Source organism: Trachurus trachurus, assembly GCF_905171665.1.
Source record: "Trachurus trachurus genome assembly, chromosome: 9".
NCBI lineage: Eukaryota > Metazoa > Chordata > Actinopteri > Carangiformes > Carangidae > Trachurus > Trachurus trachurus.
In genome coordinates, this window is record NC_139895.1 from 10,532,622 (window position 1) to 10,546,513 (window position 13,892).

Sequence of the window (13,892 nt, forward strand, 5' to 3'; positions counted from 1 at the left end):
GTCATATTTAATCAAAGCTGGGGATGAGCAGCAACAGCAGCAGAGGGTTTGGTGTTGCAGCTGAGGATGCTCCGGCAGGGTCCAGCTCATGCTGCGTTTGAGACAAGTCGGAACTCGGAATTTACGACCTCCTGCCTGAAAAAGTGCAACTGAACGCCACCTCAAATCGGAGCTCCCACTCGGCGAAGTCGGAAATTAAAAAAAAAATGTATACGTCGACTTCTCCGAGAATCAGTTTTCTGACGCCATACAACAATCTGCACGCGTGTAGACCCACACCATTAACGCTAAAACATCAATTACAATGCATTTTAAATCCCAAAATACATGAAAACTTATTTTTTAGAATTTAAAATTTGTTTTTGTGCCCTTTGTAATGTTTTTCTTTTCTTTTCTTTGAATGCAAAGTTTGTTTGTCCAGGTCCGCCATGTTTTTGGTTAAGTCGAAACTGGAAGATTCTCCGAGTTCCGAGTTGTCCCGAACGCAGCATCGGCTCACCTGCAAAAAAAAAACTTCCGGTATGTCGTCACCGGAGGGCACCTCTCTCAGCCAATCAGCGCTCTCCTTCCCAGTCCCCCCACCAAACCACATCCGTGTTGCAGCAGCAGATGTGTTTTGCTGATGGTGGATGTCAGATTTTTACGCTGGATGAAAAACACCACAGCAGCTGCCAATGTCGGACAAAACCGAATAGCGCTTCAAAAAAGGGACGGAACTGCGTCATAATACATCAGCGTTAGCGTCGTTTATTTTCCACTCATCAAAGTAGGAGAGCTACATGCTAACGACAGCTATCAGGCTAACAAAGCAGGCTTTTATAATGTGAGCTCGCCTGTTTGTTACTCAACTATTTTGAGATATTTGGTCAGTTTTCCAGCTACTGTTTGTTTTGTGAGTCACTCAGCCTGCACCATGGGTTAGCTTAATGCTCCTGTCCCGTAGCTAACTTACATATCTTAAAACTCATTGTTGTTTCATCGGGCTAGCTGCTAGCTCCGTTAAAGCTACCTAACTCAACGTCTCGGGCTAACTAACACACGTGTGTAGTTTTATTTTCAAGTCAAGTCGGACGTCGTTTACGTTTGTACCTGACACAAAGCCTACGTCGGTCAGCCACACAGACGGACAGTGGAGGTGTTGATGGTTTGGACTGTCACTGTCACACACCGGCGTCCTCACGACAAAGCCATGCTATGATGATGGTGCTGCGGAGGTTACTGAGGAAGCGCTGGGTGCTGGGAGTCGTCTTCGGGCTGTCTCTCATCTACTTTCTCACCAGCACACTCAAACAGGTACACAAACTCCCACAAACTGCACCGATCTGCACCGTGCATGACTGGATATGATCCTTGGCATAATATGGAAGTCAATTTCCACCACTTGATGGGAAAAAAACAAGATCTAATAACTCAAAACTAATGATATACTAAGAAAAACTGCGGGATACTTTATCAAAAACAATGAGATAAGTCAAAACTATCTCAACATAATGGGATACTTTCAAAAACAATGAGATACTTTCTCAAAATGATGATACCAAGTCAGAATAACGAGATAATTTCTCACAATAATGACTTAGTATCTCATTATTTTTGACTTACTTTCTCAAAATGATGATAAAGTATCTAATTTTGAGACAGTATCTCATTATTTTGAGATAGTTTTGACTTACAAATTCTCAATAATGAGATACTTTCTCATCGTTTTTGACGTCGTATCTCTCTCTCACTCTTTTTTTGGTAATATATTTTATTCATTTCACAAAAAACAAACAAGGAACCATACAGCACAGACACAGCCAAACTGCAAAACAAAAATATACTAATTCACATACATGAATTGCACATCATATACAACATACAAAAATGTACAGGGGGCCTATACTGAGAAAAAGTAGAAGAGAGAGAAAATGAAAGGCAAAATATGGTCGCCCTTTCTGCAGCAGGTCAACAAGGTCACCAAGTCGTCATTGCCCTTTGATGTGGCACTGAGGTGTTCCATAGGAAAAACCTTGAATATTTCCCTGAATGAGGGTTTGTCTTTAATCCATCGAAACAAAACACATCTCCTCGCCGTATCTCATTATTTTGAGATAGTTTTGACTTACTAACTCTAAATAATGAGATACTTTCTCATCGTTTTTGACTTAGTATCTCATTATTTTGAGTTATTAGATCTCATTCTCCAATAAAGTGAGAGAAATGGGCTTTCATAGCATACTTTGTGAATTCATATCTCTATCTTTAGATTACATTGCATTGGGAAACTTTGCACAAAAGTTTTAGGGACTTTGTGCACGTGATTGGTCCCAAGTTCACTCAACACAGCAACCTGAGCATCACACATCCAGATTCACAGTGAAGGATTGTGTGAAACAGAGCAAGTCCTGCAACAGCTAGTGTGGGTCCCACAAGCCCCAGATCTCAACAAACATCTCATCATCAGAGTCAGTGTGGGATTACAGGAGTCATTGGGATGGCCCAATTTTCTCTGCAAAAGATTTAGACCATATAAATGAACTGATGCTGCTTGGACAAAATGAATCACTTCATAGATATAGATAAGTGTTGCATTCTGCGGAATGAATTTGGGACTTATCAGACTTATCAGTTTTCCACTGTGCTTTTTTATCTAAGACAAACCTTTTACTGATAAAATAACTAGACAGGAGATCATCGGACAAAAAAAGATGCTCCTTCACAATGATGTGTAATACATAAAACAACAATATCACCCTAATTGGCTTTAGTCTCGATCAAAGCAATTAAAGGTGTAACCAGTCCAAAAAGGGCTTTAACAAAAGCTATAGTTCTGTAGGACTGGGTGTGAAAGACTCACACACACAATTTATAGACATTTTATAATCTAAACAGTGAGTAATCGGTGAATCAAGTATTAAACAGATACATTGTGAAATACATTTTATGTTTTTTGCAAGTCACATTGTGAAGGGATTCATTTATATAGCAACTTATACAGTTTGTTTCTCATTCACCCATTCTCTCACACACACCCCATACATCCCAGCTGTGGCAAAGATACTGAAATATATGGACATGAGAAGACAACCTGTGATACCTCTTTAGCCACAGGGCCTCAAGCCATAGATTAGATCGTTTAAAACAATGAAAAACCCAAAATAATATATCATCGCATTTTCCTAAAATGACTTATCTAAGTTACTTTTTTTTGTCAAAGATCAATCATCAAAGATATTTCAATATATATATATATATATAATAATCATAAATTAAGAAAATTTCTCTTCTGCTTTTTTGGCCTTTGATAACTGGACTGAACTTGTAGATATCAAAAAAGCTGTAGGTTTTGTATCAGCACAAAACTAATCGTAAGTATTTTATCCAGTTTCCAGCCCTGCTTTATTATCTTGTATTATCTTGCTTTCTATATCACAGTATTGATTTGAACCTTGTGTTCAGTTGTCTGGTTTCACATCACAGTGTTTGTGTGTGTGAACTCTTGCAGGAGGAGAGGACCATACGGGACCGTACACTCTTAGAGGTTAGAGATCCAGACCATCGCATCCCCTGGAAAGTCCGCTTCAACCTGGGCAACAGCAGCAGACAGATTACTCAGTGCAGAAACTCCATCCAGGGCAAAACGCTACTCACAGACGAACTTGGTGAGTAGTGAGTAACACAAACGTTGCTCAATCACCAGACAGTGACGATAATAAAGCTCCATGAGATGCCACTTGTTTCCCCTTAATCAACATTAATGTGCTTCATGTTTTGTTTTTTTTTGTTTTTCAACAGGCTACGTCTGTGAGAGAAAAGACCTGCTGGTGAACGGCTGCTGTAACGTCAACGCTCCCAGCTCCAGGCAGTACATCTGTAAGAGCTGCCTCGCCAATGGCTGCTGCAGCATCTACGAGTACTGCGTGTCTTGCTGCCTCCAGCCTGATAAGGTATCTGCTCTGTCGCATCAAGGTTGTTGTTTTTTTTTTACATAAGGGCTTAGCTTGTTGCCGTGAACCATCTTTAAACTCAGGAATCCAGATATCATGAGGCCCCCGAAGCTGAATCTTGATATTGTAATTTAGTTTACACATCGCAGCGACCGCAAAAGAGGAAGGAAAAATTTTAGATAGAACAACCTGTAATCAGCACCTAAGTGTTTTTACACATGCTCTGTCTCTTATCTCCCTCAGCAACCGCTCCTGGAGCGCTTCCTGAACCGTGCAGCTGAAGGTTTCCAGAATCTCTTCACTGCCGTTGAGGATCATTTCGAGCTGTGCCTCGCCAAGTGCAGAACCTCCTCACAAGTACGTTACAAGTAGGGAAGCACCAACTAATGCACCGGCTGAAACATCGGTATCGGCCGATATTCGCCTCATCGACTGCCGCCGATGTTTATCTGTTATGTGGCGTGTTGTGCAGCCTGTTTTTTCAGGGGGATGTGACTCTGCATGTTCAATTTGTTAAAGTTAAGTGAGCAAAAATTTTGTTTTTTTGTGAGTAATGAAGATTTCTTTGTTCTCTTTATACAAAAGAGGAATAAACATCAAAGAAAAAACGTCACTAGTACCAGCATCTGCCATCGGCCAAATACTTATTTTAAACATCAGCATCAGTATCAGCCCAGAATTTCACAATGGTACATCCCCAGTTACAAGACAAACAGAGCTAAAAGCAATCCACTCGAGACAGACTCTCCTAACACACAGTCAAACCTGTCCTTAAATTTGAAACCAAGTCTTAGTTATAGTGAAAACTGTCGCTACGCAGATAAGCCACCACACGTCCCGCATATCTCTTTAACAATTGGAGAGAAATGAAATGAAATGAAATTAGTCACTATTTTGCTCCTATGTAATATTCATCTGTGTATTTGTCACCACCAGATATAAGAAACAAAAACAACTTTCAATGCATCGACATGACTCATTGCTATGCAACGAGTTTTCGTTGTTACAGTTTTATGTCATACAAAAATTCTCCACAGATTAAAACGTATGATCACATTCATTCTGCAGCAGCTTTGATCACTTTGATCGCTGCTCGCCCATATTAATCACTTGCAAAGCTCAGCGTGAAGCCTAAAATCAGTGTTTTCTTGATTCTGGAGTTAAAAATGAACAAACTGTGATAGCAATATATACGTTTGCACTATAAAATACTAATTTTAAAACATTTTTTTCCTCTCCAACAGAGTGTTCAACATGAGAACACCTACAGAAACCCTCAAGCCAAGTACTGCTACGGAGAGAGTCCGCCAGAGCTGCTTCCTGTATGAGAGTTCGATCCCCCATCCTCTCTCTCAGGCTCAGGACGTTAACGGAAACAACAGTGGGTCTTTAAAGCATCCTGGTTGGACGCCGCAATGAAGGCGCTCATTTTGAACTCTGCACAAACAGAACTGCTGTCTTGGATAATTTTGCATCATTGTGGCACAAAAACAAAAACAAAAGAACGAATGAAGACGTCCCGAGACCGATCCAATCTTGAGAAAATGGACAAATAACTCGATGTGATTTGATTATTTTTACACTTCATAAGTGCATAGGAGGCTTCATATACATTCATCCGTGATGATCATCAGGTCTACATATAGCAGGCAGCTCGTCCCATCAGGATCCGCTTCAAACCAGTTCATGTCATTAAAAATAGGCTTCATTTTAAAAGAAGTTAACAGCTGTTCGATGTTTTCGTTGAATATTTTAAGAAACGGCAAAGAATGTGTCATTACGTCTGTGTATAGTGCATGCATATGTAACGGCTATTTAATAAAAGTGACTGTGAAACAATAATGCCTTTTTTTAAATATATTTTTAAGTTTGCCTAAGAGTTTGTCTGGATTTGATTTAGTAGAGAAAAATGATCAAGCCAGATATGTGATCTTTAAATAACCAACCGTTTTATTTTATCAGCTAAAATGAACAAACATTCATGATATTAATAGTTAGAAAAGGTGTAAAAAATAATAAATAAATAAAAAAACAGCAGGTGTTGAAATTAGTAAACATCCATCTTAAAAAAAAAAGTAGAAAGATTGATTTTGAAGCTCGTCCAGAGCAACAACGCACTGGGAAGTTGTAATAGAATATTAATTGATCACTTAATTTGAGGCGGGCGAGGAACACATTAATCTTTGTTGCAGTGTCGTTGTTGTCTGGCGTCGCTTTGACGGGACAGTGACAGACTTATCTGTCTCACTGTGCACTGTCCATCTGTCCTCGCATCGTATTGAAGACTGCAGTGATTGGAGTCCAGACCGGGGTCTGATGCTTATCAGCCTCTCTCTACCTCCAGGCGGTGCAGCTCGCTCACCAGGGAGAGATGGCCGAAGCAAAAAAAAAAAACAATTAATCATTGTGAAGGCTGAGAAAACAAACTGGTGTAATTAGGAAATGTATTAGAGCTCCTTCTCATTTGCCTCGTTTGGCAAGTTGATTAATTATACCGTCACTCTGGGACTGTGTCGACTGTTTGCAAAAAAAATATTGAGTTTAATTGAACTTATACAGCTTTTACATGAGTAATATGATTTTATAGATATTATAGTAAATATGAATATCAATGTTCCGGTTTAAAATTCAATGAAAAGCAAAATATGGAGCTAATAACCCCAAACCCATACTTATTCTCCTCTGGTCCAGTGTCCACCTGGCTCCTCCACATCTGTCCCCATATTGTTAAATTCTACTTCCACATCTGGACCAACTCTGGTGCACACTCAGAAATCCACCAGTGTCAGCTGTAAGATTAGGCCCAGATGTGGAAGTAGTACTGTATGGGCAAGATTAGGACCAGAAGACCCAGGCCACAACAGAGTAAGACTGGATCTGCCCTTCGGTCGTCAATAAATGTATTTCCCACAATATCAAACTATTCTTTAAAACAAAAATGGCAACAACAAAAAAAAACTTTTAGACTTAAGGCCGTCTGTAAAGAATTATTTTAGTTATAGGCTATCATAAAAAATACAAAATTGAAAAATCATAAATAAAACAATCTTTTTTTTGTATCAAATCTTTATTTGTAAAAACAGGTTTGTGTCAAAACAATAACTTCATCTTGATTCACAGTGTTAAACCTTTCCAGTTTTTGTATACATAATTAGAGATTTATATATTTTTTTTAAATGTGATAAATAAAATAATCTTTTAATATGTAAGAAAAGCTGCCATGAACTGTAACCACATCTGCATATTGAAATCACAGCAGGGAACCACTCCCCTCGTAGTATTTCTGCTGCTTCGCTGCAGGAACTCTGCGTCCTCCGTGCTTTGTCACTTTCACCTTGGACACGCGGGCCTGAACCTTGCTCTCCAGCCACTTCAGATAGTCTCTGGACGTCTTCAGCAGAGTGTGACTCCACTGCTTCCTCTGAAACACCTGTTCGGGCATCTCTGGCGGGCGCGGCTTGGAGGGGCATTCCCCTCCGAGGGTATGCTTCAGACACTTGAAGAGCAGCTCGATCTGGGCGATAGTATGCTTGAGCTCCTCGTGAAGTGAAACGTCTGTGGGGTTCAGGTTGTTCTTCTGGTCCTTCAGGACTTCCCCCAGGCCTTTGCCCATGAAGAGGAGGCTGCAATGAACCTTGGAGGGGACAAGGGGGGAGTTGTGATGGACCTGGAGGGAAGGGAAGCCTGGAGACCAAGTGCCAAGGTGCTTCCCATTGGCTTCATCCTGAAAGAGAAGAAAGCGAGGTATAGTTGAAGGTCTATTCCACTCACATTTGAATGAATCTTACTGCAGATATTCCTCTGATCTCTTAAAAAGTGTCGCTCTGCAGGTTCACACAAGACAAGATCTTCACCAAACCAACACAACAACAAGTAAACAGCAAAAACCCACGCAAATGTCTCTGCAGATTCTGTGAAAGATGTGGTTTCAGGAGTTGACAGACAACGTCAGCGCTCCGGTGTCGCCGAGATGGTGAAAGACAAGATGAGTTTCCTTTTATTTCATATTTATATACGACTGGGGTGTAAAATACATGATCGTGGATTGTGGAAGCAACTCTTCTTTCCACTTCTTTCCAAATTTACAGACATGCAGCTGCATCAACCCTGAAATCTTTGGACTCCGTCTACCATGCTGCACTAAGATTCATTACCGGTGCCAGCTACTGTATAATACCCATCACTGTCTTCTGTATTGCACTACTGCTCTGACATCTCTTACAATGAGGCAAGAGGCTCACTGGCTACTGTTTATCTTTAAAGCAATTCTCTGTAAATCTCCAGACTGCATCTCCTCTTTGTTAGCCCCACATGCTAATCATTATCCCACCCAACACAATGACTGGTTTCTCCTGGAGCTGCCTTGCAGCCAAACTGACTTTGGGCAAGACTGCCTTTTCTGTAGCCGCTGCGCAATCTTGGAACGCATTGCAAAACACTTTGAAGTTGGCTTTTCCACCTTCCCTAAACAGATTTAAGCACCTTGTTGCCAGACAGTATGAAACAACATGTTCTTGCTTTGACCGATTTATTGTAAATTGTTCTGCTTGCTTTTTGTGATTTCTGTTATTGTGCACTCGGCCTCATTGAAAATGAGGGTCTCCCTCAATGGGTCGCGTCTTTGCTGTTGCTTTAAATTAGCTTAAAATGAGCTTATTTAAAGATATTACAGATAACATATGAAAGTAAGTTCACATTCAAGCTTAATCGGCATGCACATTCTCCTTTAGGGTGGTGCTGGGAACAGATCCGCAGTCAGGTTCAACATCAAAAATCAGCACTTGCTCTCGCACTCACTTGAAGCTCTTTTATTGTAAAGTCAACGTTTCAGTCTATTGACCTTCATCAGGACCCAGTATTTTACTTCTGTTGTAAGTTTGGTAAGTTTACTTTTACATATTGTTAATTTTGATTTCAAGTGAAATTGGGCGAAATTGTTCAATTTCATCATTTACTTAGCTGTAGTCACTCATCCCTTTTTAGATTCTTTTTTTTTTCAATGCAACATTATAGATTTAATAGAAATTAATTTTTTGTTGTTTTGTTTTTAACTGATTGTAGAAAAATACATCTCTATGAATCTCCAATACAAGAAATTGCAAAAACCTCTGCAAACATTGCATTCATCAGTTTGAGTATTTCAGTTTATGCACTTTTTCTTTTTTCTTTTACATGGATTTTACAGGTAATATTTCTGTTTTTAGGGCAAACGTTTGAATGCTAAACCTAATAGTGAGTGAGAGCTGCTTATTGTTGAAAAACACTCACAAAAGCTGCCAGGCTCCTTTCGACCAGGTTCCTGGTGAGGGCCATCAGCTCCTTCGGCCTGCACGACGCAGCAGCTCCATGTTTCTTCGGTGCGTGACCTGCATCCGAGCCTGGCAGCACAATCACCATCCAGGCACAGGCCACTTTGAGAAAACCTGCAAATGCAAAATACACACTTCAAATCACACTTTTTTCCCCAAAAAAATCATGATGTTTGAAGAACTACAACAAAATACTGAAAAAAAAAAAAAAGAAACACCACACTGCACCTGTTGTGTATTTCATTCTGGATCCACTCAGTGAGTTTTCAAATATGACAAGGACTGATCCCTGCACTAATGTAATCTCAATCACACGAGATTTTTGTATTTGCACAACTCTGATGAAAAAAAAAAAAGTGGGGCGTGTTCAATTTCAAAACTTCTGAAGATAAAAATTTCCCCTCTCGCTAAGGTTACCATATCCTTTGAAGAAAACTGTGAAGCAGCCGATCTAGATCAGGTTCCTCTGACAGGTCAGCAGGGTGCAGTGTCACGTCCACTGACGGAGGAGGAAATGATGCAAATAACTGAAGGTTTGTAGGAAACAACAACTGAACTGTTTTTGGTGAAATGTGCAAAAACATTCATGAAAATATTACAGAGATTTTACTTTGACAAATCCTTTAATCACAGTTCTTTCCTTCACCTTGCATGATCCAGGCTACCACACATGCAAGGTTACAAGGTTTTGTGTCACCTTAGTGTCACTTTCACTCTTTGATGCGACATCAACATAATCTTGACATCATTTCAGATGAAACACTTAAAACTCTGACAAACAACACGTCAGCTGTTTATCACGCACTTCTGTAATGACTTTTTTCTACGTTATGATTGATTCATCCCTTCTCTGATTCCTCTCTCGCAACACTTCCTGTGCACAGACGCAACTTCAACCACAACTCCACAATACCCGGTTCAACCTACAACAACTACATTTTCTAATTGACGACAGCACTCAGTTGATAAATGAGGCTGGACTTGTGAGTGATCTAATAATTGTTCAGTTTCTTAGAATTATAAATGTGTTTGTTTGTGTTTTGTCCTCATAAAAAACTTTTAGCAATAAAAGAAATCATAAGTAAATTGATGCAGAACGTTGCACAATCTGAACAGCTTTATTGGGTCAACAGAGAAATTCCTGTCAACTCAGTTACAGTATATTAATACAGCGCACACACACAAACACACACATACTTTTTCATCTGTTTGTCTTCAAATTTTTTGAGTTTCCCTGAGCAAATTTACACATTTACAACAATGTTATTCTTGTTATGTCAAGAAGAAAAAAAATCAACTTGATATTAACTTTTACAGGTGTTACTATAAAATGCTTGAAGACTGTATAATATATATATATATATATAAAAATCTTTATGTGCCAGAAGAAAAGCAAAAGAAATACAAATAACAACTGTTGACAACAGGTCGGGTGAACTAACCGGGACATTTCACTCACTCATGTCAAAAACAACTTACAACATTCACTAAAAACAACTTCCAAACTACTGTTATTTATTAAGTCAGTTGAACTGACTTAATAAATAACAGATGTAGCCTCACGTTGGGCTGAAATGACAAAATAATAGCAAATAATAATCAATAAAACAATAAACAATATACTAGGAGACAGGTGATACTGGATGAAAGCATGATTGTCACAAGCTTGTTATGAATCTCTTCTTCACATTTTGGATGCTTTTCTGGTTTCCTGTCGTCTCCACTGTAAACACTGACAAATGCTACAATATAAAGTGCTGTGGTTAGGGAAGTTGTTGTAATAATTATTATTATAATGATATAAATAAATACATATATAAATAGATATTCATCAAATGTACATTCTGTAAAATGTATAGATCTTATGACCATAAATTAAAAATTTTAAATAAATAAATATGCATTAATACCCTCTTAAATAAAAAATACATAAATTCAAACACATATTGTCAAATTTGACCTCAGGCTGATTCCCACTGACCAGCAGAGGAGGTTTGGTGCCAAAATCTTAAATTTTGTCCATCTCTGAATTCCCAGTTTTAGTGTTTTTGTAACTCTCTTTGTAAATCTTCAGATTTAAGAAAAGAAAACCTGAAGTGTGGCAGAAAATACGAGCGAGGGCCGTGTTCCCTCAGATCGGCCCCTTCTAAGCGACTTCACACCCGTTGGCCTTCTGTGCCTCCACCACAACCTGCTGCACCTGTTGGAGCCAGTCCCTCTGAGACACCAGAACGCCCTGGCCGTACACTATTCTAGCGTAGTTATCGCCGTGCGGCAACTCTGGCAGAGCCGGTGATGTCGGTAAAGGGTCTTCAGGGTAGAGCTCTGACAGAATCTCTGCTATCCTAAGTGAAAGGTTGCGGAGGTTAGCCTTGAAACGAGTCAAGGGTTCTACAATAGACTCTGGGTTGCCAAAAAACTCAACCTGGTACTCTTCAACTTTTTCTATGTGCAGTTTAAAAAGCAGGTTCCTGGCGTAGGCGTCCTGCAGCTTCTCAGAAATGGAGTCTCCAGATATGGTGGAGGGAGGAACCTCTTCCGGGATGGGATCAGGCTTTTCTCCGTGATATGTTTTCTGCAAGAAAGACAGAAAAAGGTCTAATGAGATGCAGTGCCACCAAATCTGATTCAAACAGGCATGCCAGTGATCATATCTTCCCCCATATCCTGGGTTTTAAATAATATAAACAATAAGATGATAAGGACACTAAAATAAAACGGAAATTAAAGGTTAAAAAAAGTTCTTTTAGACTAAAACTAAACTATTGTGAGCAATGAATAATCCACACTCATTCAAACCAACTCATTCTGTTGTGGTGAGACTATTTGCACAGTGCACTATATTAAATTGGACTCTGGTTGCTCCTGCTGTTGACTCAGGTGCGTTTGTTTGGCTGCACTGTAAACCACATACACCAACTCTTCTTGTTATATTTCTGATCAAGTAGCTGCTAAGTTGTTTGCTGGTTTAATTGCACTTGCAGTTTCCACCACATTTGTCACCAAAATCACTAAAGAAAATAGATGTAAAAGAACTCCAGTCCCCAAAAGTAACTGGCACTAAATGACACGATGTCTGACTTACATATTCCTCCAGCAATTCTTTTGCTTGATGCTCCAGCTGTCGAGACAGAAACAAAGTTTTCTCTAAAGGATCGCAGGTAGCTGGAGAAGCAGACAGTGGCCTCGAGTGGATTTGCAGAAGCAGGTTGATGAACACTGTGGGAAAGGAAGGACACAGATGAGTCAAAGGAAACACAGGGGGAAGAAAATCTATCCTACAGTACTTCTGCAGATCCGTTGGTCAAAAATATGGCTGCGAAATCTGCAGGGGGTATATATGGTCACTTTCACTCTGGAACAAGTGACAAGGCTAGTTTAGTCATAGTAATGTGTAGGATGGGCCGAGTTTAGGTGTAGCTCAAATTTAGAGAAATCAAATAAATAAAAACACACACATACAATATATATATATAATTAAATATGAAAAGGATATTTACCATAGAGCCTCAGGAGTGTGTTGAGTCTGTAATCCATAGTGAAAGTAGAAAAGTAACTGATTTGCTTCACGCTCAGCTCTTGTTGATAAACAATGTTCAGCCTTCTTAATGCCTAATGACTGGTTGACCGGCCTATATATACACTGTACAATATTTAAATCGCACAGTCATCTACACCCGCGCATTTTGACTGACTGACACACTCACTCATTCACACACACGCACACACACACACACACACACATGGAATGACTTGTGCACTTGTTTTCCATGATGACATTTTTTTAACTTTTCCAGCATCGCTCATTATGAGTGTGCTGGGGGTGTGACACTTCTTCTCAGACATATACCGTGCAGATAAGACTCACAAACTTAGTTTTATGTAAAAAAGATGTCACAGCTCATGAGATATGGACGAAAAGATGCCATCAGCTTTTTTTAGAGACACTTTGTCTAGGTCGCATCTGTTAAAAAAAAACGATGTTGCAGAAATTAAAGGAAATCACCACAGTCTTCAGTAAAAAGGTAACGTTTAAGAATCAAATCAACTTCACTCAAATCAAGTTTTATATATTCTGTCGACTTTGGTTTCTTCTGACAAACTCTTAATGCAGGTTAAAAAGAAATCTACCTCAAAGCTGCAGGTGTACTCTTATCTCACTGAAGGACATTTTCCTGGATCGTTTCCTGAGCTCGGTGTACCCCATGGCTCCAATCTGGGTCCCGTTTCATTTTTTTCTTGTACCCGTGTCTCTTTCGGTGGATCATCAGCATTAAGGTGCATCTTTTTTTTATGTTAATAAGAGTCCAGTATGTTTCTCGTTTCAGCCTCAGCCTTTAAAATAAAGTCCGTCAAAGCCTGGGTGTCGATCCTCTGAACAACAAAATCTGAAGGAAATCAGACATTCCTCCATGACCACCTGCTCCTAGACCCTCAAAAATGGTTTCATCCTCAAATCTGGTCCTACTTCTAAAACAACTGAAGACATTATTTCTTCTTAAAGGGTCTCACTAATCTGAGCTGAGCTGCACTACATCTCCAGCAGGGATATTTGGGCTTTTATAAAGTTTGTTACGCCTCACCACAGACTCATACATAAAGGCCATGACACCTTTAAGGCGCCGGCTTCCTTTTAAAACTGAGACAGGTCAAA

General features: G+C 39.6%; 1 protein-coding gene across 1 annotated transcript; it reads left to right on the forward strand.

The window, feature by feature from the left end:
* Positions 1-593: 593 nt before the first annotated feature.
* spring1 (SREBF pathway regulator in golgi 1) lies at positions 594-5,735 on the forward strand. The gene is made up of 5 exons (XM_083978523.1): positions 594-1,293; positions 3,488-3,644; positions 3,778-3,929; positions 4,173-4,286; positions 5,174-5,735. Exons 1-5 carry the CDS (start codon positions 1,195-1,197, stop codon positions 5,255-5,257), a joined length of 606 nt encoding a protein of 201 aa, XP_083834649.1. The 5' UTR covers positions 594-1,194; the 3' UTR covers positions 5,258-5,735.
* The last annotated feature ends 8,157 nt before the right edge of the window (positions 5,736-13,892 follow it).